Raw genomic sequence first — 26,363 nt, forward strand, 5'->3', positions numbered from 1 at the left:
TTGTTTATTTGGATTTTCACAAGGCCTTTGACAAGGTGCCGCACATGAGGCTGCTTAACAAGATAAGAGCTCAGAGTATTACAGGAAAGCTATGAAAATGGATAGAAGATTGGCTGACTGCCAGCAGGGCAGAGCCAAAATAAAGGGGGCCATTTTGGCTGCCGGTGACTAGTGGATGCCACAGGGGTTGGTGTTGGAACTGTTTCTTCGGATGCTATCCATCGATGATTTGGATGAAGGAATTGATGGCTTTGTGGCCAAGTTTTTTGGACGATATGAAGATAGGTGGAGTGGCAGGTAGTGTTGAGGAAGCGGGGTGTATGCAGAAGGACTTGGGCAGATTGGGAGAGTGGGTAAAGAAAGAGCAGATGTAATATGTGGTAGGCAATTATGTGGTCATGCACTTTAGTAGAAGGACTGATGGTGTGGACTATTTTCTAAATCGGGAGAAAATTCAAAAATCTGAGGCTTAAAGGACTTACAAGTCCTTATGCAGGATTTCCTGAAGGGTAAGTGGTAAGGAAGTCAAAGGCAATGTTAGCATTCATTTCGAGGATTAGAATATAAAGCCCTGGAAGTAATGATGAGGTTTTTTTCAAGTAATTGGTCAGACCACACTTGAAATATTGTAAGCAGTTTCTTGGCCCCTTATCTTGGTATTGGAGAGGGTCCAGAGGAGGTTCACGAGAATGACCCCAGGAATGAAAGGGTTAACATATGAGGAGCATTTGATGGCTCTGGGCCTGTCCTCGCTTGAGTTTAGAAGAATGGTGGGGGGGGGGGGGAATCTCGTTGAAACCTTTTGAATATTGAATGACCTAGATAGAGTGGATTTGGGGAGGATGTTTCCAGGAGTGCGGGAGTCTACACCAGAGGGCACATCCTCAGAATAGAGAGATATACATTTAGAACAGATGAAGAAGAATTTCTTTAGCCAGAGGGTGGTGAGTCTGTGGAATTCATTGCCACAGACAGCTGTGCAGGCAATCATTGGGTATATTTTAAGACAGGTTGTTGGGTTCTTGAATAATCGAGGCATCAAAGGTTGTGTGGAGAAGGCAGGGATTGAGAGGATAATAAGTCAGCCATAATGGAAGGCGGAGCAGGCTCAATAGGCCAGTGCCCTAATTCTGCTCCTATGTCTGATGGTCTAGCATGTGAGCACCAGGTATCACTACATATTGAGGTTTGACCTGCCTAGTGTTGCAGTAGGTAGATCGGGCCCTTTTGCAGTGCTAAGTCCCAGTCAGCTGGTTGTTGCCATACTACTACCTGTCCTTTAAGAAAAAGTTATTCTAAACAAACACCCTTTCCCACAAGTCTTTCAAACTGTGGTCCATATGGATGGTGCCGCAGACTCTACAGGACAGGGATACAGCGGAATGGTTCCCTGAGCATCTGTCTAAATCTTTTGACAGAATGCCTCATCACCGGATCTCACCAACAAGCACCAAGATTTTGCTAGGCTGGTGGTGAGAGGGGCCCTTCCAGTCAGATCCTCCTTGTACTGACAGCATTCACCTCCAATCCACGGTAACCTCAGGATGGCTGTGGGGGAGAGACAGTCGCCCACCTCTTTGCAGACTGCAAATTTGCGAAGTGCTCCTGGAGGAAGACACAAGAGTCCTTGTCCTGGTTCACCCCAGCAGCTGCGTAACAGAGGTGTCTCTGATTCCGGGGGCAGACATCAAATGCTGCTGGCAGGTCCTCAACTCGGTAAAAGATCCCTTTTGGTCTGCCTGAAACTTGTTGGTCTTTCAATCCAACTTGATGTTTACTGGAGAATGCTGCTGACTAACATATTCCAGGATGCACGAGTACATGCTAAAGGATTCACGGAAGCTTGGTTACCTGACGTGAGGACTCTGGGGGGGGGGGGGGGGGAAGGACTATAGTCTAGGCTCCTTCCACTACTGGGTCAGGAAGAACTGAGTTGGCTGGGGAGTACACTAAAAGGGAGTATCATCCCAGTGGGCTATATTGATTAAAAAAAATATAGGTTAACACTACTGAAAGTAATGACTATGAATGTAATATTATACTGTTACTACTTTGTATTTTTTTTATTATGAATAAAGGCTATTTTTGATGTAAAAATAATCTGGTGATGACCTGCAGTAATTATAGTTTTGAAGAGTATCTTTTTTTTTACTGATTTATCCAACTACATCTTCTTATTAGATTTGCCCAGCATCTCTCTGGAAAGGACCAAATAATGTATATTGACTGGAAGCTTGCCTAAGTCATTAAAATAAGGCCAGAACTAGAAAATTTGGAACGGGCAGATGCAAAACATGCTGTACTTATCTTATACTTGATCCAAACTCAAATCAATCCCACTGTTTTTTTAAATGAGAAAGGGACTATATTGTTAAAGGTTTACATCCATCTGAATCTCTTATGGATAGCTAAAAATAACCATTGCCAAAGCATAAATACATTTGTCCAAAAGCATCTGAAAAAAATGTGATCTTTCTGATTAACTGCATTTCCCCCATGTGCACTCCCAGCTGTTATTTTTCTGTGTGTACAAAATGACAATATTTGATAAAATATTAGTTTTAATGGTAGTACTTTTGGCTGTTACAGGTCGTTTTTGCTCAGGGTCATTTTGAAGACATTCTTGATTTCTGTCTTGTTCAATTTGAGCCAAATACTGCTGATTACATCAGAGTGAGTATACCTTCAATGCGATTAAATGTGAACAGACAGTAAAATAGCTATGGAAAATGTATAATAGCCATGCAAGTCAAAATCATTTCAAATTGGTAAATACACCATGGTTTCATCAGAGGCAGTGAACAGCATTGAAATGTAGAAACTAACTCATCTCGACATGAAGGTTCCAGCTTTGACCATATGATCATACGATATAGGAGCAGTTACGCCGTTTGGCACATCAAGTCTTCTCTGCTGTTTCTTCATGGCTGATCTATTTACCCTCTCAGTTCCAATCTCCTGTCTTCTCCCCATATCCTTTCATACCCTGACCAGTCAAGAATCTCAACTTCCTGCCTCCAATATACCAAATGACTTGTCTCCACAGCTTTCTGTGGCAATGTATTCCACAGGTTCACCACCCTCTGTCTAGAAAAATATTCTCATCTCTGTTATAAAGGGACATCCTAACACTCTGAGATGTGTCCTCTGGTTCTAGGCTCTTCCACCATAGGAAACATCCTCTCTACATCCACCCTATTGAGGCCTTTCAAGATTTGATCAATTTCAATTATGTCACTCCTGATTTTTCTGAATTCCAGTGAGTATGAAGTCTCTTCATGTGACAAGGCATTCAATCCTGGAATCATTTGCGTGAACCTCATTTTAACCCTCTCCAGTGTCAGCATATCCTTTCCAAGATAAGGGCCCAAAACTACTCAATACTCCAAATGAGGCCTCACCAGAGCTTTATAAAGCCTCAAAATTACATCCTTGCTTTTATATTTTAGTCCTCTGGAAATGAATGCTCATATCGCATTTGCTTTCCTCATCACCAACTCAACATGCAAATTAATCTTTCAGAAATCCTGCATAGGTCTCCCAAGTCCCTTTGCACTTCAGATTTCTGAATTTTCTCTCCATTTAGAAAATAGTCTACCCTTTATTTCTTCTACCAAACTGCATGACCATACACATCCCGGCACTGTATTCCAATTGCTATTTCTTTGCCCACTCTCCTAACCTGTCTTAAGTTCTTCTGTAACTTCTATACTTCTTCAAAACTATCTGCCCCTCCACCTAACTTCGTATCGTCTGCAAACGTTGCAACAAATCTATCAATTCCGTCATCCAAGTCTTTGACATACTATATAACGTAAAAAGAAGTGGTCTGAACTCAGACCTCTGTGGAACATCACTAGTAACCAGCAGTCAGTCAGAGAAGGCTCCCTTTATTCCCACTCTGTGTCTCCTGCCAATTAGCTACTCTTTATCCATGCTAGAATCTTTCGTGTAATACCATTGGCTCTTAACTTGTTAAGCAGTCTGGTGTGTGGCACCTTGTCAAAGGCCTGAAAACCGAAGTACACAACATCGACTGATTCTCCTTTGTCTATCCTGCTAGTTATTTTGTCAAATAATTCCAGCAGATTTGTCAGGAAAAATTTTCCCTGCGGACACCACACTGACTACAGTCTATTTTATCATGTGTCTCCAAGTACCCCAAAACCACATCCTTAACGATTGACTCCAATATTTTCCCAACCACAGACGTCAGACTAACTGTCCTAGAGTCTCCTTTCTTCTGTGTTCTTTCTTGAAGAGTGGAGTGATATTTACAATTTTCCAGTCTTCCAGAACTATTCCAGAAGCTGTCGGTTCTTGAAAGATCATTACTAATGCCTTCGCAATCACTTCAGCCACCTCTTTCAGACGCTTGGGGTGTACACCATCTGGTCCAGTTGATTATCTACCATCAGACCTTTCAATTTCCCAAGAAAGTTCTCCAGAGTAGTGGCAGCTTCACACACTTCTGACCTCTGACACTCTCGAACTTTCACCATACTCCTTGTGTCTTCCTCAGTGAAGATGGATGCAAAATACTTACTCAGTTCACCTGCCATTTCCTTCTCCACTATTACTCACTCTACAGCATCATTTTCCAGCAGTCTGATACCCATTCTAGCAGCACTTTTACACTTCATGCATCTGAAGAGATTTTTGGTATTCTGTAATATTGGCTAGATACTTTCGTATTACATTTTTTTCTTCTTAATGACTTTTAGCTGCCTTCTGTTGGTTTTTAAAAGCTTCACAATCCTCTACGTTCTCACTAATTTTTGCTCTATTATTTGCCCTCTCTTTGGCTTTTATGTTAGTTTTGACTTCTCTTGTTAGCCATGGTTGTGTCATCTTGTCTTTAGTATATGTCTTCCTCTTTGGGATGTATATGTCCTGTGCCTTCAGAATTGCTTACAGAAATTCCAGCCATTGCTGCTCTGCTGTCATCCCTGCCAGTGTTCTTTTCCAATCAATTCTGGTCAACTGCTCCCTCATGCCTCTGTAAATTCCTTTACTCCAGTGAAATACTGATACATCAGAATTTTGCTTTGTATTGTATTCTATATCCAGGTTGCTGTTTGACTATCTTAGAGAAGTTGTGTGGGGAGTTAAAGGATTGTTTAAGCTGGGACTAATGGAGATGCACCTTCCTACCATGAGGAAGATGAATGTTAAGAAGCTCCTTAGGCCAGCTATCATCTACCAACACAGTAACTCATTATTGGCCAATTCATGGTGGACCACCTGTCCTGATGTAGTTACTCTGTAAGCTAGGGAGCAGGAAGAAATTTATTCAATATATTTGCAAGGTATTACCCTAGCAATGTTTCATCTGAAGTATGCTAACATTTTCAAATGCTTGACTTCAGTGGTCATTGTGGCAAGTTAAGAACACGATCCCATTGGAAAACTAATTGAGTTTGTAAATCTCTATCAGGTTCACCACCAGACTTATGAATATATTGATAAATATGGCAAGTATGATCTTCTCCGGTCAACCAGGCACTTTGGAGGATTGGTGTGGTACCTGGTGAACAGAATGAGAATTGATGGTTTAATAATAGACATGATTCAAAGAAATCTGTAAGTACTATTTAAATTATTTGTTCATCAGAATTACAAAGTTTTCTGTAGCATGCTGCATTGTACAGAATTATTACATAAGGTTCCTTTTGGTTTCCTCTTTGTCTTGCCATTCACTGTATGAATCCTGCTCTGGCTCGACTATCCAAAATGTATTGTTGCGAATGTGCCACAACTCTGAGGGGCTGAAGGGTACAAAGTCGCCCCCTCCTTTTTGAGAATCGCTATTAATCGCTATTAATTCGGGTCTGGGACCCAGGAAATGAAAGAGAGAATCCAAAAGGTTTGGAATGTGTCCTGGCCAGCAAAACAAAGCCACTGATAATGGCCATTGTCTCTTGGAGACGGAATTGTGTATTGAGTACTGTACTATTCATTGAAGCCCCTCAGGGGACGACCAGAGTGGGCTGGTTGAGGGATTGCATCATCCCAACCTGATTGACATCTGAGACCCCGTGAGTAAGGATAAAAGAGGGTCTGGGGAACAACCCCTTCAGTTGCACCAGGAGAAACGCTAGAAATCCCGTGACAGCGTTATTAGTGACAGCCGGTGGGGGGCTCGTGCGCGTCCTTCCCTTGCCTGGGATTGGCGGGCTTACCATGGAAGAACGGCTTTAGCTAAAGGAGAGGCCACAAGTGAATGGCCACACCAATGAGACTCGACGGATCGAAATCATAAAAGGAATCGGCAAGTTTCTCAAAATCTCTCTCTCTCTCCAACCAAAGGCTGCAGCCTGCATGAACTGAGTGACTTTTATATTTCCATCGGACAATACATTATCCCCTAGACAATGATAGAGCTACTTCTTATTGATTATTATTATACCCGCACTTTTAGATTTAGTATTGACGACGTATATTATCTGTATGTTTGCATTGATATTATTTTTGTGTATTTTTACTAATAAATACTGTTAAAAATAGTATCATCAGACTCCAACGGATCTCTCTATCTTTGCTGGTAAGTGACCCAGTTACGGGGTTCATAACAGTATCAACTCACATTGAAATCCATTTGCCTTTCTTCAGCCTTTCTCCCTAATTAATCAAGTTCTTTTTGCAATTCATTGTAACCTGCTTCTCTATCAACAAGGTCCCTCGAATTAGTATAATCAACAAACTTGCGAATTGTGCTTCGTACATTCACATCCAAATAATTTACATAATGAATAACAGTGGTTCCAACATTCATACCTGGGGCTACATCCACAATACACCGGATAAATCTGTAACCAAAGCTTTTTCTCTTGGTTTTTACCCTCCGTCCACACTAAAATGGTGTTTTCATCCCCCGAAACTGGAGCTTTTCAGAAATGCTTTCCAGGGTGGGTATTTTTGAAAACGCTGTTCAGGCAGATCAGTGTGGACGGGGTAACCGGAGACTTTCGAGAACGCTGTCAGACGGCAACGCGCTATTTCATTGTTTTCTTGAACGCAACCTAACAATTTCAGAACAGACGGGAACAAAACTGAAGCCAGAAGAGTTAGAAATGTACTCACCAAATACTTTGACCCATAACTTACTGAATAAATAAGTATAATGTACACACCTTGCCGTTTTCTGTCCTTGCTCGTGTGAAGGTGGTTTACCTATTTATGCAAATACTTCTCTGACAATAGATGTGTAACAGCCTAATGTAATATTGTATGGAAATACAAGATAACACTGATGCAGACATGTTTTATACATTTAACAAGGTACTTCATTAATGCAACAGAGTTAGTCAGCTTTTCAATGTTCGTTGTCAACTGGGTCAGTCTGTCTGTGAACTCCCTGTCGGTTGCCTCTGTACGCTCCCAGTATTTTTAGTTTTAAGTTCTCCTGCGCGAGAGCTAACAGCTATCCGTCGTCTTAAGTTTTTCTAGTCTGTAACTACATGAACGCGCACTTTTTACAGCGAGATTCGACGCTAAACATGTCACTTGTCTTCGGTAGATGTGTCCTGCGCATGCGCGGTAGGAGGAGATTCGCTGAAATCTCCGTTTCAATGTGGATAGAGATATTTTCAAAAATGCATAGTTTGGATGCCTATTGTTTTTACACAAAACCGGCGTTTTCAAAATTATCCGGTTTAGTGTGGATGTAGCCTGGGACACCCACTAATCACAGGGCTTTAGCTGGAGAAACAACTTTAAACCATCAAACTCTGCTTCTTATCATCCAGCTGATTCTGAATCCATCTTGCTTGGCATGTCCTTGCCGTCCTTCTTGTTACCCTCCAACTTTCTGGAGCTTTGCCACTGACTAATGGCAAAGCAAACGTCTCTGGAAGGCCCTTCACGATTTCTTCCCTGGCCTCTCATAAGTCGACGAGGAGCTAACTTCAGTGACATGTGGTGTCATAGTGTCATTGAATCAGTAAGTGTATTTTAGGCTGCGGTTCACTTTTTAGTCTACAGAAGATTTCAGGGTTATGGCAAAGAAGTGCAGTAAAAACCGGTGATAAAATAACCATGATCTGTGAGGGTAGTGTTTCAGTTTTGTAGTTCTTGTGTCTGATTAACCCATGCCCAATTGTCTAGTACAGGTTGTGCACAAGCTTTTCTGCTGTCTGCTCATTATTGTGATTTCAGTAGCTTCCCTGTTTCCTATGTGTACTACCACAGGACCTAGTTATGCAAGTCAAGCTTGCAGCTTCCTCTAGAAGGCATTTTCTGTCCTGCAGGTCCTCTCTGGGATACCAATGCCCAGCCGATGGACACTCACGTTTGAACCAGTGTTTGGGTGACTGACAAGCTGCATGGAGGTGAATTTGCTTTGAGGATGCCATGTGGAAACAGGGCACCTCCACTTACATTCTCTCCTCCCACCCTGAGCCACCATAATTAAAGCCAAGCAGAGGGGGGAAGCGCCAAGTAGGCTCGCTTGCTCACTGAGTAAGAGGCCCGCTGATGGCCACTTATTGTTTCTGTGATCGCTCCAGCACACTTTTTCTTCATTGCCAATTTATGGACAGTTTGATTTGCAAACTGTTCTCAGGAATGGAACCCTGTTGTAACTTCAAACTTCAACGGCCTGTATGATTATTATGCAGTGTTTTATTCTGTTTGCATGGTTGGTGTGCCTGAAAGGGCGCTCCTGGTTCCAGAGAATTGAAGAATTTCAGATTGTATACTTTGATAATAAATTAACCTTTGAACCTTTTGAATACATTGTCCCGTAAGTTCAGTGAGGTTGCATGTGCTCACTGTCTGGCAGTGCATCTTCAAATCCTATACTCTATCCTAGTGGTCGCCAACCTGTCGATCTTTGAGACTTTCCCAGTAGATCCTGAAAAAAAATGAAAAATAAATACAAAAATACTGTTGAGAGATTGTTTCTGGGTTGCGGGGTTTCAGTTCTGTTCTTTCTGTCCAACGTGCATGTGTGTAGCCCCCCGCACTACACAGTGTACTTCAGTGGTCCCCAACCACTGGGTCACGAGGAAACAATATGAGTCAGCTGCTCCTTTCCTCACTCCCTTCAGCCCACTGTTGAACTTGAACCTATGCAAAGTCATCAGTTGCCTAAACACAGTGATATCCTGAGTCCAAGAACTCGGCACTTAAAAACGAACCCCCCCCCCCACCGCTGGCCGGTCCGTAAGAATATTGTCAATATTAAAACAGTCTGTGGTGCAAAAAAGGGTGGGTACCCCTGGCGTTTATACATTATTTCTACTTACAGGTTGTGGGGTTTTTCTTCCAGTCTTTTCTGCCCTGGTGCGCATGCATGTGACTAATCGATCTGGGGTCGATCTTGCCTTTCACTAAGGCCAAGTTAGGGGATCTTGGGCTTAAAAAGTTTGGTGACCACTACTCTATCCTCTGCCGTGCATCTTGATCAGTACTCTTCATCCTGTTAAGGACCTCTTGCAATGATTACACAAAGCACATTGGACTTTATATCAATCAACCAGCAAATCGATCATCAACATTCCTATAAATAATTACAGCAATTTAAATATGCAGAAGATGGGGGGAACATGGAAGATGTGGCCCTTCCTGCTGTTAAGGCTTTGGACAAAATGTGTGATAGTGGACTTGTTTGGACTGGCTAGTGTCAGATCAATACCACACACTGATCAATGTCATAGACTGCCAGTTAAACAGATGTTTGCATAAAATTGAGCAGGCTAATTTTTGCAAACATCTGTGATAAACGGAAGTGTTCAAACTGTGTGCAAATGAGCCATAGATTTGAGCTGTTGACTGATGGAACAATTTGTAGTTTTCTTCTGAGCTGCAAAATTATCACCTTTTATCCATTCCAAAGAGCTATAATAATTTAGACATTTACTTTAAAGTGACACCAGCATCAGGTGGGAGAAACATTTCAAGTGGAATTTGTATAATTATTTGGGCAAATATGAAAGACAAAATGTATTGTCCTGGAATTTTCAGTAGCAGCAAACTAACTGTGCTGACTGCACCCTTTGCTCACAGTTACTCAAACCGAGATTCCGTGAGCTTTTATGCAGCTAAATATGTCAATAACATGGTGACCCCCACAGGCAACAGTACCTCTTAATCCAGTGACTGTAAAATCCAGGAATGACATTAGAATATTCAATTTAAAATTATAAAAGAAATAAAAAAACAAAACAAGTTTCAGAAAGTACATCTAAACTAAATTTCCAGCATTTTTAATAAACAAAAAACTGATGGATTGTGATCCAATTTTTGTAAATTTTCAGAGATGGGAAGTTTGTCATTGAGACTTAACCTTATTAAAATTAAAATGTATTTGTATGAGCAAATCACTTCTTCTACAGTGCACAGTGCAGATTCACACCTTAATGTTTTAAGTTCAAAGTTCAAACCACAGTTAGTATCAAAGTATATATAAATTATACAAAAAAATGACTAACATGCAATCTGCAAAGAGAGGAAGATAAACAAATCATGTAAACAGTAAAGCAAGCATCGGCATTCAGAATGAAATTGAGTCTGTAAACCCAGAGCCGGGAGCAGCTGCAGCAGGCCCAGAGCCTCAGTCTCAGTTCATCACACAGCGGGGCAAATCACCACAAAGCTCGCAGACACTAAGCCCAGAGCATGACACAGCCTCAGCCTCAGAGCTGAGGATTGTGGAGTGAAACATTGCAGAGCAGAACTGGTCCCGACACACTGTCTTTTCAGTCCACCTGGGCTCACGTTTAAATCGACCAGGCACTGGGTTGTCCCCTGCACTCACCCCAGGCCAAACGTCCCATGTTCCAGCTGTACTCAAAAGTTTCTAAGTCGGCCTGGCACTTAGATGTACCCAACCTTGCTGCAGCCACCCAAGCATTCCTTTACCGTGCTTCGACTCCATCTCGTACCCACACGCTTTGACCCTCAGATTGGCCTCCCCTTCGTTCGTCTCTTCATTGTTTGTGCTGATAATTTTCCGCAATTGTATACATGAAAATAGTTATTAATGGAGTATTGAGTCATATTTCTGGCTTTAAAAACCACCAGTAAGCTGTCACCCACCTTCAGTAGTGCCATCTTAGACTGGAGGAGTTGATGCCAACTCTTGTCTGGTGGATCAATTCAGTGAGTTTGCAGAGTTGTAGGACAATTAATACTGTCCATTAATAATTAGGGGTAGAGTGGGAAATTAGCAAATGATTTGGAATAATATTATTAATTGGAATTTTTAAGTATGGGTCTACAGCCATTTTAAGTATGAATTCTCAATTCCTCACTTGCAGGCGCCAGTCAGTTTGGACTGGTTACAACATCTTTTCCGCAATCTCCATCAGCACAGATGTACTACGAGGGTGCCTAGCCCCCTGCTCTACTCACATTATACTTATGACTGTGTGGCTAAGGACATTTCCAGTGCCGTTTTTAAGTTTGTTGACCACTCTATTGTTGTTAGTCATATTAAAGGGGGATCTGTCTTGGGTCCAGCATGCAAGTGTATTTATGAAGAAAGCATGGCAGTGCCTCTGCTTCCTTAAAAGTTTGACAAATTTCTATAGATGTCTGTTGAAGAGTATATTGACTGGTTACATCAGCGCCTTGTATAGAAACACCACTACCCTTGAATGGGAAATCCTACTAAAAAGTGGTGAATATAGTCCAGTATATCACGGGTAAAGCCCTCCCCACCACTGAGCACATCAACAAGGAGCACTGTTGCAGGAAAGCAGCATCCATCATCAAGGACCCCACCACCCTGGTCATGATCATTTCCTGCTCTTGCCATCAGGAAGAAGATACAAGAGCTTCAGGACTCACAGCACCAGGTTCAGGAACAGTTAATACCCCTCAACTATCAGGCTCTTGAAACACTGGAGATAACGTCACTCGCCACATCACTGAACTGTTCGCACAACTTATGGACTCACTTTCAAAGGAGTCCTCATCTCTTATTTATTGCTTATATATTTATTATTACAGTATTTTTCTTTTTCTTTTGTATTTGCAGTTTGTTGTCTTTTGCACATTGGTTGTCCTGTTGCATGTGGTCTTTCATTGATTCTATTGTTACTTAGATTTTCTGAGTATGTCTGCAAGAAAATGATTCTTAAGTTTGTGTATGATGGCATATACATATGTTGGTAACAAATTTACTTTGAACTTTTATACAGATAGTTAAATATCTGCTAAATTTAATAAACTGGTTTCCCTTATTGTAATTAAATCATTGAATGTGTTTTTTACAGAATGGATGATGCTGTAAGTGTGGTTCAACTGTATCACAGGTTACATCCGGAGTGTCAGTCAGCAAAGGAGGCAAACAAACAGCAAGCCAAGGGGATTGAACTGATTAAGGTAGTTTTCTGAGTTTCTCTGTTTTTATTATTACTTCATCTTGATTGTAGAATTGCAGTTTTTAAGTGGTAATCTGCATGGCATTAGCATTCTAGGAAACTCAAACAAGCAGGTCTGTCTGGGATTAAAGTCTTCTTTCCTGGGTACTTGCCATTCCCCATTTCTGTTTTCTCCCTCTCACCCTATCCTTACCCGCCCATCACCTCCCTCTGGTGTTCCTCCTCCTCCCTTTTCTCCATGGTCTTCTACCCTTTATCATCAGATTCCCCCTTCTCTGGCCCTTTATCTCACTTACCAATCAACTTCCAGCTCTTTACTTCACCCCACCCCCTCTCCTGGTTTCACCTATCACCTGCCACCTTGTACTTCTTCCTCCCCTCCCCCACCTTCTCTTTCTTTCTAGTCCTGATGAAGGGTCTTGGCCCAGAACATCAACTCTTTACTCTTCTCTGTAGATGCTGCCCAGCTTGCTGAGTTCTTCCAGCATTTTGTATCTGTTGCTTTGGATTTTCAGCATCTGCAGATTTTTTTTGTGTTCACGAAGAAAATAATGTTTTTTTTTAAAACATGGATGAGAGATGTATGGAGGGATATGGTCTAGGTGCAGGTCAGTGGGACTGAGCAGAAAAATGGTTTGGCACAGCCAAGAAGGGCCAAAATGCCTGTTTCTGTGCTGTAATGTTCTATGGTTCTATCAACAAGAGTACAAATTGGGAAATACACAATCATACTATTGTAAGAGCGGGGCACAGGTGTTGAACAAAAGCATGGTAATTTGAAAGGAACATTGATTTCAATTTATCTACATTGGACAGCTGAAGTTTTTTGACTGTTTGGAAGAACGTGATTGGGGCAATTCTTAGATGCCCAAATAATTGCACATTATACAAACATTTATGGAGCTATGGCCCAAGCAAACAACAAAAAAATTGCAACTGCTTTGTCCAGGTCTATTAAAAGTGTAATTAAAAGTCAGATTAAAAATCAGTATTGTAAGATGGTACGAAAAAAGTTATTGAAAAGCAAGATATAGTAAAGTCTGCAGGTGCTGGAACTCCAAAGCAACACATGCAAAATGCTGGAAGAACTCAGCAGGTCAAGCAGCATCTATGGAAATGAATAAATAGTCAATATTTTGGGCTGAGACTCTTCTTCAGGATTGAGAAGGAAGAGGGAAGATGCCAGAATAAAATGGTTGGAGGGAAGGAAAGAAGGCTATTTGGAAGCCAGGTGAGTGGGAAAGGTCAATGGCTGGAGAAGAAGTAATCTGATAGGAAAGGAGAGTGGACCATAGGAAAAAGGGGAGGAGGGGATCCAGGGGGAAGTAATAGGCAGGTGAGAAGAGGTAAAAGGTCAAAGTTGGAAATAGAAAAGGGGGAGGGGGTGATGTGTTTACTGGAAGGAGAAATCAATATTCATGGCAGCAGGTTGGAGGCAACCCAAACAGAATACAAGGTGTTGCTCCTCAACCCTGAGAGTAGCTTCATCTTGGCACAAGAGGACACCATGGACCAACATGTCAGAATGGAAATTAGAATCGGATTTAAAATGTTTGGCCCAAGCAAAATTCTGCTTGTGGCAGATGGGAGTTGAGGTGCTCACCAAAGCAGCCCCACAATTTATGATAGGTCTCACCAGTATAGAGGAGGCTGTATTGAGAACACTGGACACACTAGGCAACCCAGCAAATTCATTGGCGAACTGCACCTGGAAGGTCTACCTGGTGCCCTGAATAGAGGTCAGGGAGAAGGCTAATGGGCAGGCATAGCACTTAGGCCACTTGCAGAGGTAAGTGCCTGGAGGGAGGTCAATGGAGAGGGATGAATGAACAAGGTAATCGCAGAGGGAGTGTTCTCTGCAGAAAGTGGCGGGGGGAGGGGAGCAGGTAATTGTGTTTAGTGGTAGGATTCGTTTGGAGATGGCAGAAGTTGGAGGATGATGTGTTGGAGGCAGAGGTAGATAAGGACAAGACTATTAAGGTGGTGGGAAGATGGGGCAAGCACGGATGCAAGGGAAATGGAGATGCGGGGGAGAGCAGCATCAATAGTGGAGGGAGAGAAACAATGTTCTTTAAGGGACATCTCTGATGTTCTCGAATGGAAAGTCACATCCTGGAAACAGATGAAACACCCTTTTACTGGGCATCTCTGGAAATGCAGCTCATTAGCCCCTCATTAACAGCCACTGGATTCCACAGCGAGCCCCTCCTTTCTCCAGCTTCATACGTCCAGGCATTATATGACTTTGAGAAAAGGTTATAGCATTTTTGCAGGAGATAGGGTGGTAAAAGGTAACCATGGGAATCAGTAGGTTTATAAAGGATGTTGGTTGACAGTTTGTCTCCAGAGATTGAGAAAAGTGAGACAGGGTTCAGAGATGGACCAAATAAATTTAAAAGCAGGGAAGTTAGAGGCAAAGTTGATAAAATTGGCAAGCTCGTCATGGCTGTATGAAGCAGCCCCAGTGCAGTTGTGAATATAGCGGAGGAAGAGTTGAGTAGAACTGAGGAGGGCTTTGAACCTGGACTGGTCTACGTTGCCAGCAAAGAGGCAGGCATAGCTGGGCCTATGCAAGTGCTGACAGCTGCCCCTGGCGTTTGGAAAAAGTTGGAGCTGAGGACCATTCTGCCAGATGGAAGGTGGTGGTGGTAGAAGGGCACTGGCTGTTTCTTTTGTCAAGAAAGCAGCAGAAAGCTTTGAGGCTTTCTTGCTGGGAGCATAAGGCTGTCAGGGCCAGGGAATTGAAACTGTAAAGTCATTCAATTCCAAAATTCAGTAGCAGAGACTTGAGGTTCCAATGCAGTAGTTTGAATTGAAATAATTGTCTTCTTAGAGATTTGTCTCGTTCTTTTGAAACAATTATTAATGCAAAATCTCAAAGCTGATCTCTGATTTTTGCTAGTTATTATGTAAACAAAGTTGGAACATTAAAACATAATACATTTCTATTTCTAGGTATTTTCCAATACTGATTCTAAGAAGGGAGGCTATATTGAATTGGCTTTGCAAGTTTATCAAGAAATGCTCAGCAGCTCTAGTGATCAGGATCTCCATAGGAGTGAAGAACAAAACTGATGTTAAATCAATCCAACACTACTTGGTTTGGATCCTGGTGAAAACAACTGATGAAAAAAATTTACTTTCCATTCACTTGCTTTTGGAAAATGCATTGACTGCAGCATTATTGTGGCTAATCTGTACAGACGTTATCTTCATAGAAAATTCAATGTTTTCTATTTTGGGATGTGATTTATTAAATATTTAACTGTTATTTGCTGCCTCCGGTCCCCTCTTTATTGCAGTTGGAGTTTGGGTAAGCTTTGATGCTGTCAATGGGTATACTGACCCAGGTCATAAAAACATTGTTGTTTTAAAGCTCAATGTTGGTTTTGCAGTTAAACTGCTTATTCTATAATTTGCTATTGAAATTCTTTCAGCAGTTGCTATGAAATGTTTGAACGTAGAGTTGAACAAATTGCATGTATAAAGGCTGTGAAACAGTCCCAACAATTTTTGATGTTACGGAGCTTGATAAACTTGGCAGTTAGCTTGGAGATGCTTCATCAGCAGTCGAGGTGCCATCCTCAGTGCACAGTTGTTGGTGCTTCTCACTGGCAGTGCTCGTGTCCATATAGGCTACCCATCCAGTTGACCTTTGAATTCTTTTGGCTCTTAGGGATTCGTAGATGACGCCTATTTTAATGTTTGTTTACGGAGTTATCAGAAGAGAACCACACTTCTAAAAGTTCTTGTGCCTGCTTGTTGGTGTTTCTCCCAGAGAGAAACTGCGCACTAAGGATGTCACCTCGACTGGTGATGAAATGCATGCAAGCTAATTACCCTGCTTGGCGAACACCACAATTTCAAATGCCTCAACCACCATCTGAATTTAACAGCTTTTCTTATCTTGGAAAAAGAACGAAGAGTCCTTAACTGACATTTCAGAAGCTTTTGATAAACTGTGAAGGTGGACAATTTACCAAAAGACTTTTTCATCAAATTTGGGTTAGCCTTGTCTGAAATACAAAATAAATCATCGATATTAAAGTGCTTCCACAGGCTTTTTCTCTGAAGACTCCTTTAAGTTGAACACCTTTCATGAGAGTAGAATTATTAAATCTATATTGAAAACCATCTCAATTTGTTGGAATGAAGAAAAATATTCCACTGCAAAGAACAATTACAAATGTGCAAGAGTCATAAAAAACATGTTTTATTTGGAGTTAATACAACACAACAGTATGAACATTTCTATTCAGTTATGAAACTCCACTACTTTACAAGGAAGGTATGAGCAACCATGGTACTTTTAATGATTTTAAACTGGTCTAACAGCACCACCTATTGTGTGGGACAAGCATTTAGGAATGTCACCTTGCTGCCAAATTAGCTTTTATAATTTTAACTGTCCGAAGTTAATTAGCAGATTCTTTATAAGCAATGATAGGCATTCATTAATAGAAATTTGGTCAGGTTTAAATAATTACTTTTCATCTTAATCATCCAGGAAGTCTTCATCCAAGTTAACATCAGAAGTATCAATGTCATCCAGCTCCAAGTTATCCAAATCATCTTCTAGCTCAGTAAGAGACTGAAAATAAGAGAATATAATCAACAAATACAATATTTTGTGCTCACATTTACATAAGGAATCATAGACAACAGGCAAAGACATGGCTTGCATAAATCAGGTCTGCAGAAACTCGTATAAGTATTTCAGTGAGAGGCATTGAGGTCTCAAGTGTGTGCACGGCTTTTTGCCAATTACACTTTTAAGAATTCTATTGGCAGAACACTAAGTTGTGGTAATGCTGTAGTACTTTGATTCAACCGAAAAAAAAATCAATGCCAATGACCTCTATCACTAACTTCAATGGAGGTTAGCAGTTGCTAACATTATTAAATTTAAACATGTCCCTTTAATCAGATATTAAACCTCTGATTTTATAGACCTCTGCTACGGGGAAACATTTCCTACTATCTACTCTATGCTTAATTTTGTATCTTTTTTGGCCTCAGTTGCAGGGAAGACTAGTGCAGCTGATTAAGTTTATCTTAATACTGAAATGCTCCACACCAGGCTTTGGCCTGGCAAATCTCCTTTTCGTACTCCAGAATATTTTGGCCAAACCCACGTTTATAATTTTACATGTCAACTAATGAAGACAAAAATGTCATTTGCTTTGTTCATCACCTTATCCTCAATAGTCCCTAGGGTTTATTTTTTACTTATATCTTAGCCTTTGTGTTCACAAAATACAACACCTCAATTATGATTTATCTTTGTTCTGCCCACCTTCTCAATGTTGTCAGCCAAAGATTACTCTATTATACCCGATTTTTGTGTCATCTGCAACTTACTATCCATGCCTATGTTCAAATACAAACAACGTATACAACAGTAAGGATCCAAGCACCAGTTGCTGTGATACACCATGACTCATAGGTTTTACACTTAAAAACAAACCCTTCAGATCCATCTGCCCCTTACCAAGACAAATTGGCTTCTAATTTGCCGAGACCTACAGATTTTTTTTTAAGATGAGTTTCACCTTACAGAGACATTGCTGTTAACTGTGCATGTTATGTATGTCAACTACGCTGTCTTCAATGCATTTTGCTACTGCTTCAAAATAATCAACTAAACTGGTCATACAAGAAGTCACTCTAAAGCCATGCAAACACTGATCAGTCCCTGCCTTTACAGGTCCAGATTAATATTGTTCCTTGGTATCTTTTTCAATGACTTACCACTCAAATGTTCTTAACTTTCCTTTTTTATTTCTTTTGTATGGACAATAAAATTTCAGTAAGGCAATAATCAATTGAAATCTATTCCAAATTTTCAATCATATTTTAGGATGGCTGACGTAACTCACAATCACATCTAATATTTCCGATTCACTAGTCCAATCTCTTACAGGTTGATTTAACAGAATTTTACACTGAGGGAATCAAGTTTAAAGGAAAGCAGAATGAGAGGCACATTCCCAAAGACTTATAAACAGATGTAGCTATTTTACTCACATTCTGTACTGTATTAAGCTCCTTTTGGGATTCAGCAATAAATCTACACTCAATACTAAGTGCCAGGGATTTATTCAATTTGTCAATATTTAATCTAGTTTATGCTCAAGTAACATGCCAGTTAAAGTACCCTTCTTAACCGAGTGAGTTTAATTCTTTCATTATTTATACACTTAAATTAATATGCACTGAAGATTACCTCTAGAAAAATAAAGACCCAATTCCTTATACTATCTAAATGACTTTAAAAATACTTTAGTGCCATTTATCTACATTCTATCCAACGTACAAATGCTCTGAAACTGGATAGGTATCCCAAACAAGGTCTAGCTAGGTCTTTGTACAAAGCAGATTCATTAATCTTTGTTAATTTTTTTGGTGTAATCATTAGCCTTTCTGCACTGCTATGAACCTTCACTTCTATGTGCTAAAAAGCATCTTCCCAATTCATCAGGCTGTCAGCATATAACTAGGCATAACATACACAATTACCAATGTCTTTACACATACAATTTAACTTCGATCTATAGTATATAGCATACTCATGAACAAGAATAGGCTATCATGCACCTCAAGCTTGCTCCACTATTCAATACGGTCATGCTGAACCACCTAAGCAGCCCAGTCGTATCAACATGCACTGGGACTACAGCCCTCCACACCCCTGTCATCTATGTACTTATCCAAACTTCTCTTAAATATTTAAATTAAGCTCACATGCATGACCTGCACTGGCAGCTCGTTCCACACTCACAAATCTCTGACTGAAGTTTTCCCTCACATTCTCCCTTCAATTTTTCACCTTTCAGAGTTAACACGTCAAGTTGTAGTCCCACCCAAGTGCAGTAAAAAAAAACACCTGCTTGCATTTACCCTGCTATACCCTCATAATATTGTATACCTCTATCAAATCTCCCCTCAATCTTCTACTTTCCTAGCATTAAAGTCCTAACCTATTCAATCTTTCCTTATTAACTTGGGTCCTCCAGTCCAGCAACAGCCTTGTAAATTTTCTCAGAACTCTTTGAACCTTATTTACATCTTTGCCAGGTGACCATAACTGTATACAATACTCCAAATGTCTTCCCAGATCCTTTTGTTCTACTGCACCCCTCAGTGCCCTACCTTTCACTGTGTCAGGCCTACCCTGGTTGGTCCTATTAAAGTGCAACACCTTGCACTCGTCAAATCTACGTAGACAATATCCACTGCCTTGTCTTAATCAACATTCTTGGAAGCTTCCTGAAAAACTCTTTAAGATTGGTTAGAAACGACCTACAACGCACAAAGCCGTGCTGACTATCCCTAATCAGTTCCTACCTATCCAAATACTCATATCCGGTCCTTTAGAATAGCTTCCAATAACTTTCCCACTACTAATATCAGGCTCACCAGCCTATAATATCCTGATTTACTTTTAGAGACCTTCTTAAACAGTGGAATATTAGCTGGCCTCTCATGCTCCGGTACCTCACCTGTTGCTAGGGATGACTTAAACATCTCCATTAAGGCCCCTACAATTACTGCGCTGGCCTCCCACAGGGTCCAAGCGATCACCTTGTCAGGCCCTGGAGATCTATCCATGCTACTTTGCCTCAAGAACAAATATCTCCTCGTCTATAATCTGTACTAAGTCCATAAAGTTGATACCACTTTGCCTCATTTCTATAGACTCTTGTGTCCGTCTCCTGAGTAAACATAGATGCAAACAATCCATTTAAGATCTTCCCATCTCTTCTGGTTTCATGCATTCTGATCTTCCAGAGGACCAATTTTGTCCCTTGCAATTCATATCTGTAGAATCTCTTAGGATTCTCTGTCACATTGTCTGCTAGGTCAACCTTATGCCTTCTTTTAGCCCTCCTGGTTTCTTTTTGTGTTCTTGCATTTCTTAAACCCCATAAGTACCTGCCTACCTGCCTACACCTGCTATACACCTTTTTTTCCCTTGATATCTCTTGAAAACCAATGCTTCCCAAACTTGTTTTCTTTACCTTTTATTCTGACAGGCAAGTACAAGTTTTCTACTCCCAAAATTTCACATTTGAAGGCCTCCCACTATCCACACTTGCTACATCCTTAACTTATACAATCAAAATTGGCCTTTTCTGCAATTTAGAATCTCTACCAGAGGACCAGATCTATCCTTTCCCATATTTACTTTGAAACTAATGGCATAATGATCACTATATGCAAAGTGTACCCCTACACAAATTTCTGTCACCTGCCCTGTCTCATTCCCTAATAGGAGATCAAGTATCGCACGTTCTCTCACTGGAACTCTGACGTGCTGATTAAGGAAACTTTCCTGAGCACATTTAAAAAACTATCCCATCTGGTCTTTTATAGTACGGAAAGTTAAAATCACCTACTATAACAACTATGTTTCTTGCAACAGCCTGCAATCTCTCTACAAATTTGTTCCTCTAAGTCCTGCGGTCAGTTGAATGGTCTGTAATATAGTACTGTTAACATGGCCATACTTTTCTTATTCCTCAGTTTCACCCATAAAGCCTCCCTAGATGAGTTTTCCAGTCTGTCCTGACAGAACAGTGCCATGACATTTCCCTGACTAGTATCGCCAGCCCTCCCTGTCGTGTCTAAAACAACAGAACCCTAGGATATTGAGCTGCCAGTCCTGTCCCTCCTGCAACCAAGTTTCACTGATGGCTACAATGTCATAATACTGCATGCTGATACATTACCTGAACTTATCTGCCTTTCCTACAATACATAAGAGCAGAATTAGGCCATTCGTCCTATTGAACCTGCTCTGTCATGGCTGGTTTATTACCCCTCTCAACCTCATACTCCCAACTTATGCCTGTAGCCTTTGACACCATGACTAATGAATAAACTATCAACTTCTGCTTTAAACACAGCTGATGACCTGTTCTCCACAGCCGTTTATGGCAACAATTTCCAGAGATTCACCACCCTCTGGCTAAAAAAAAAAATTCCTCTTCACCTTTCTTCTAAACAGACGTCCCTTTATTTGAAGGCTGTGTCCTCTGGTCCTAGAACACCCCACTTTCAGAAACACCCTTTCTAAATCCACTCTATCTAGGTTTTTTAAATATTTGGTACATTTCAATGAGATATGCCCCCCCCACCCTTGTTCTAAACTCAAGCAAATACAGGCCCAGAGCCATCAAATGCTCAGATGTTAACCCTTTCATTCCTGGGATCATTCTTGTGAACTTCCTCTGACGTCACTCAATGCCAGCACATCTTTTATTAGGTAAGGGGCCTAAAGCTGCTTACAATTTCCAAGTACGGTCTGACCAATGCCTTAAAAAAAACATTATTGCATCCATGCTTATATTCCAGTCCTCGAAAGGAATGCTAACATTGCATCTGCCTTCCTCACCACCAACTCACCTGAAAATTATTCTTTCACACTTTTGATTTTTAAATTTTCTCCCCATTTAAAAAATAGTCTACACCCTTATTCCATCTACCAAAGTGCATGATCATACACTTAACTAAACTATATTCCATCTGCCACTTCTTTGCCCACTCTCCTAATCCAAGTCCTTCCGCAGGTACTCCGCTTCATCAACACTACCTGCCACTCCAACTATCTTCATATTGTTTGCAAACTTGGGCACAAAGTCCGCAATTCCATCATCCAAATCACTGACACAGAACATGAAAAGAAGTGGTTCTAAAACAGAATTCTACGGAATACCATTAGTTACTGGCAGCCAACCAGAAATATCCCTCTTTATTCCCGCTCTTTGTTTCTTTTTTGGAACCTCATGTGGTACCTTGTCACAGGCATTCTTAAAATCCAAGTTAACAATGTCCAATAACTCTCCTTTGTCTATCCTGCCTGTCAGTTCCTTGAAGAATTCCAATAGAAGTATTCTGCAAGTTTTTTCCTTTAGAAACCATGCTGACTTTAGCCTATTTTATCATGTATCGCCGTACCCCGAAATCTCATCTTTCCAACTACCATACCTGCTAGTTTCCTCTTATTCTGTTCCTACCCTTCTTAAGGAGTGGAATGACATTTGCAATTTTACATTCCTCCAGAACCATGCTAGAATCTAGTGATTCTTATAAGATCATTACTAATGTCTCCACAATCTCTTCAGCTTCCTCTTTCAGAACCATGGGGTATAGTCCTCCTGGTCCAGATAACTTATCTACCTCAAGAACTTACAGCTTCCCAAGCACTTTTTCCTTAGTATTAACAACTACATTCACTTCTGCTTCCTGACACTCTCAAATTTCCGCATATTGCTAGTGTCTTCCACAGTGAAGACACAAAATACTTCTTCACTTTGTCCGCCATTGCTTTATTCCCCATTACTCCCTCTGCAACATCATTTTCCAGCGGTCCAATATCTACTCTCACCTCACTTTTACTCTTTAAGCATTTGAAAAAACTTTTAGTATACCTTTATATTATTGGCTACTTCACCTTCATATTACATTTTCTTACTACTGATGACTTTTTGTAGATGCCCTATTTTTTTTTAAGAAAATTCCCAGTCCTCTAACTTCCCAATTTTTGCTATATTATATACCCACTCTTCTGCTTTTATGCTGTCTTTGACTTCTTGTCAGTCATGATTGCATAATCCTCCTTTTAGAATATTACATCTCTGATATGTATTTATCCTGCGCCTTCTGAATTGCTGTTCTGCCGTCACCCCTAATACAGTCTCCTTCCAATCAGCTTTGCCCAGCTTCTCTCTGATGCCTGTGTAATTCCCTTTATTCCAACTCATAACCTGAATTTAGCTTTCCCTCTCAAACTGCAGGGTGAATTCTATATTATGATCACAGCCTTCTAAGGGCTGCTTTACTTTAAGTTAGCTCATCCAATCAGGTTCATTGAAAGCACAATCCACTCATCCCAGACTTTACCCCTGTAAATCTACTCTGGACTGATGTAATGTTAATCTTATTCATTTCACTGTAAGAGGACCGAAACAGTCATCCAGGGAGGCCTTACTTAGATCCCATACAATTGTAACAAACTTTTCTATTTCTAAATTCTAAACTTTACAATAAAGATCAACATGCCATACTTCTTACTGAACTTGCTGAGTAACTTTTTGTGATTTATGCACAAAAACATGCAAATCACTTCTGTGCTTCACTCATTTGCGGTCACTATCCATGTAGCTAATAATCTGCCTTTGATTCCACTTATCAAAGTGCACATCAAATCCTTTCCTGAAAAATCAATACAGCTATATTGACTGCACCACCTCCACTGTTAGCCATTTATGTTTGGAATACTCTCACCAAGTGCGATCACCAAATCAAGCACTAGCTAATCTAGTCATTTTTAATTTATTTATCCAAGGAATAGTTGAAATGAGATGTGTACATGGAATATTCCAGCTTATTACCTTTTTAGTTTGAAGGTCCATTGAGTCAGCTGAAACTGGTACAGAAACAGATGAAGATTCCAATACTGCTTTTGTTTCTGATATTACTGTGGACTTTGCTGGTACTGCTTCATCTTCACTAGATGATTTCTGTAACATCACAGATTTATATCAAGTGGAGATACTGTAATAAAATCACTAGCAAGTAATTTTGTATAAATGAAACTATCTTAGATAACTATTTTAACATAAAACAGGAAACTATTTTAGAACACAATGCTCCAAATATGTATCTTATTTAATTTTTCTGGACATATCTTGCAAGGCTCAGCTTCTGCCACCAGAGACCCTCACTGAGTTTGCTATATGTGCCTTATGAAGAGTCCTTTAGTGGTTGAAGGCATGTACTAAGCCACTTACACCCGCAGGGTCAGGATTACAGACTTTACTTTCCAACCTCATACATTTTCAAAATCAGGCCGGTTTTAGAAGTTTTGATTTTACACTAAATTTAAATTAGTTTCCATCCCAAGTATTTAAGATCCAGCTACCTCTGCTGATGCTCCATGCTGAGATGACACAAAGCCTTTTGATTCTTCCATAACGTTCCTTTCTTCATTTGGCTGATGAACAAAAATAATTGAAAAGATTAACACTAGCCAGTTTACAAATTCAAATTCTCAGCACTTCTAAAATGTAAGAGACTGTTTTTATTTACAGTGATAAGGGGGTAATCCCGAGCAGGTCTGTGTTTAGTGTTGCTGGTTTCTTTCAAATACTGCTCAGCCACAAATGCTTCCTTCAGGCCTGGGAATAAGTTCTCATACTCTGTGGGGTCAGCAAGCGATTCGGCAGCTTTTTGGTTTAGTTTAGAGAGACTCTCCTTCCACAGTTTCACAACTCTTAAAAAAAGGGAAAATCAACATCAGAATAGAACCTATGTGCATTTATTGTGTACTTCTGTGCATAAACATGTATTACACTATGATATAAAAGAGTTATACCATACCTGGAAACCTGACTGGGCAAATAAGTTCTAGAGAAAAAGGCAGCTTCTGGAAGGCGTCCTGTTTTTATCAGCAATTCCAAACAACTGTCAAGCCTAAGTGGATTAGGATATAGTTAGGAGTTTATACAGAATACCTAAATATACTTTAAAATGTTAATCAATTAAACTTTAAATCAAATATATTTTTTAAAATTAAATGCATAAATTCCCTATAGGCTATAGAGAGTTAGTTCATTTGAGAGAAGCTATAAGTTTATAGCCTACACTATAAACAGGAGGAGGGGTTTGGAAGAAGGCAACACAGGAGGGGAAAATCATTCACACTTTTGTTACCAAGTGAACTGTTCATTTGCGATATATTGACATCAGATAAGGGCCTGGATGAGAGTAGCTTAAAGCACGAGATCTGAAAATGTGTGATTGAGCACAGTGGTGGGAAGGAGCATTGCAGCTCATCCTGGTTAAGGATTTACACAAAAGCAAAAATACAATCTTTTTTTAATATATCAAGAGGGCAAGATTTAAAATCTAAACTATTTCTGAGGGCATTCATGAGAAATATATTTCATCCAAGCCATTCTAAAGTAATACAGAATGGTAGTGTTCTTATTAAAATTATAGTTGTCCTTTTATAAACTAATCATTTCCCATTTCTTCAGTTCAAAAAACTGGATACACTGGACCAGATTAGCAGCAGTAAAATTCTGTAGCCCAACAGCCCCAACAAACTAAGCTTTGGTTTTGAAGGTGTCCCGCACATGGAGTGAGATGCATGAGCAATCAATCCTCTGGTAATGATCCTGAGACACTGCCTCCAGCATCTCCCAGAGAGCTTTCGATAATTCATATGTCGAAGGCCCAAGTAACTGATTTGTTAATATGCCATAGAGTTAAAAACAGTTAAAATTAATTAAAACTAAAACACCAAATTGTTCATTAAAATTATAAACAAACTTAGGTAGTAAATCACAAATACTAGAAAGTCTGCAAATGCTGGAAATCCAGTGCAAAATACACACAGAATGCTGGAGGAAATCAGGTCATGTGGAGTCAATGGAAAGGAGGAAATTATTGACATTTCAGGCCGAGACCCTTCTAAGGTACTTGGGTCCTTTATGCAAATTTTCCTTTCAGTAAACTAAGAACAAAACCTGGACCTTTGTACCTCCCTTTTGCACCTGGATTCTTGACTTACTGGGAGACTACAGATAGCGCAGGTTACAAGTAACAGCTCCTCCTCGCTGACAATTAACACTGGCACACCTCAAGGATGTATGCTTAGCTCACTCCTCTACTGTCTCTACACCCACAACTGTGTGGCTAGGCACAGCTCAAACATCATCTATAAATTTTCTGATGACACTGTTGGCAGAATTTCAGATGGTGATGAGGACATAAAGGAGTAATTGAGGACATAAAGGAGTAATTGTGATAGGAGCATCCAGATAAAGGAAGCATTAGATCTACAGTACTGTGCAAAAGACTTGGGCACCCTAGATTTTTTACATGGTTTCAGTTGGTTATGGCCTCCATGAAGTCCTGATCTCAACATCATCCAGGCTGTGTGGGGTTCTCCAGCGAGACAGAAGATAGCTGAAGTCGGCAGAAGAAATGTGGCAAGTTCTCCAAGATGTTTGGAACAACCTATCA

The 26,363-nt window shown here is 40.4% G+C and overlaps 2 protein-coding genes across 2 annotated transcripts in view; one reads left to right on the forward strand and one right to left on the reverse strand.

Annotated features, from left to right (window-relative positions):
• Positions 1 to 15,600, forward strand: part of mrps22 (mitochondrial ribosomal protein S22) — a 46,183-nt gene extending 30,583 nt beyond the window's left edge. The window contains exons 5-8 of the mRNA XM_059947993.1: positions 2,590 to 2,673; positions 5,438 to 5,583; positions 12,222 to 12,330; positions 15,285 to 15,600. Of these exons, the coding sequence (XP_059803976.1) occupies positions 2,590 to 2,673; positions 5,438 to 5,583; positions 12,222 to 12,330; positions 15,285 to 15,404 (459 nt within the window). The 3' untranslated portion in view covers positions 15,405 to 15,600. The remainder of the gene's footprint in view (positions 1 to 2,589; positions 2,674 to 5,437; positions 5,584 to 12,221; positions 12,331 to 15,284) is intronic.
• Positions 15,601 to 16,518: 918 nt separating this feature from the next.
• The window catches only part of copb2 (COPI coat complex subunit beta 2), a 37,588-nt gene continuing 27,743 nt past the window's right edge, over positions 16,519 to 26,363 (reverse strand). The window contains exons 18-22 of the mRNA XM_059948003.1: positions 24,714 to 24,806; positions 24,423 to 24,606; positions 24,256 to 24,327; positions 23,726 to 23,854; positions 16,519 to 16,920 (exon numbers count right to left, since the gene is read on the reverse strand). Of these exons, the coding sequence (XP_059803986.1) occupies positions 16,825 to 16,920; positions 23,726 to 23,854; positions 24,256 to 24,327; positions 24,423 to 24,606; positions 24,714 to 24,806 (574 nt within the window). The 3' untranslated portion in view covers positions 16,519 to 16,824. The remainder of the gene's footprint in view (positions 16,921 to 23,725; positions 23,855 to 24,255; positions 24,328 to 24,422; positions 24,607 to 24,713; positions 24,807 to 26,363) is intronic.

Source organism: Hypanus sabinus, chromosome 2, assembly GCF_030144855.1.
Source record: "Hypanus sabinus isolate sHypSab1 chromosome 2, sHypSab1.hap1, whole genome shotgun sequence".
In the NCBI taxonomy this organism is placed as follows: domain Eukaryota; kingdom Metazoa; phylum Chordata; class Chondrichthyes; order Myliobatiformes; family Dasyatidae; genus Hypanus; species Hypanus sabinus.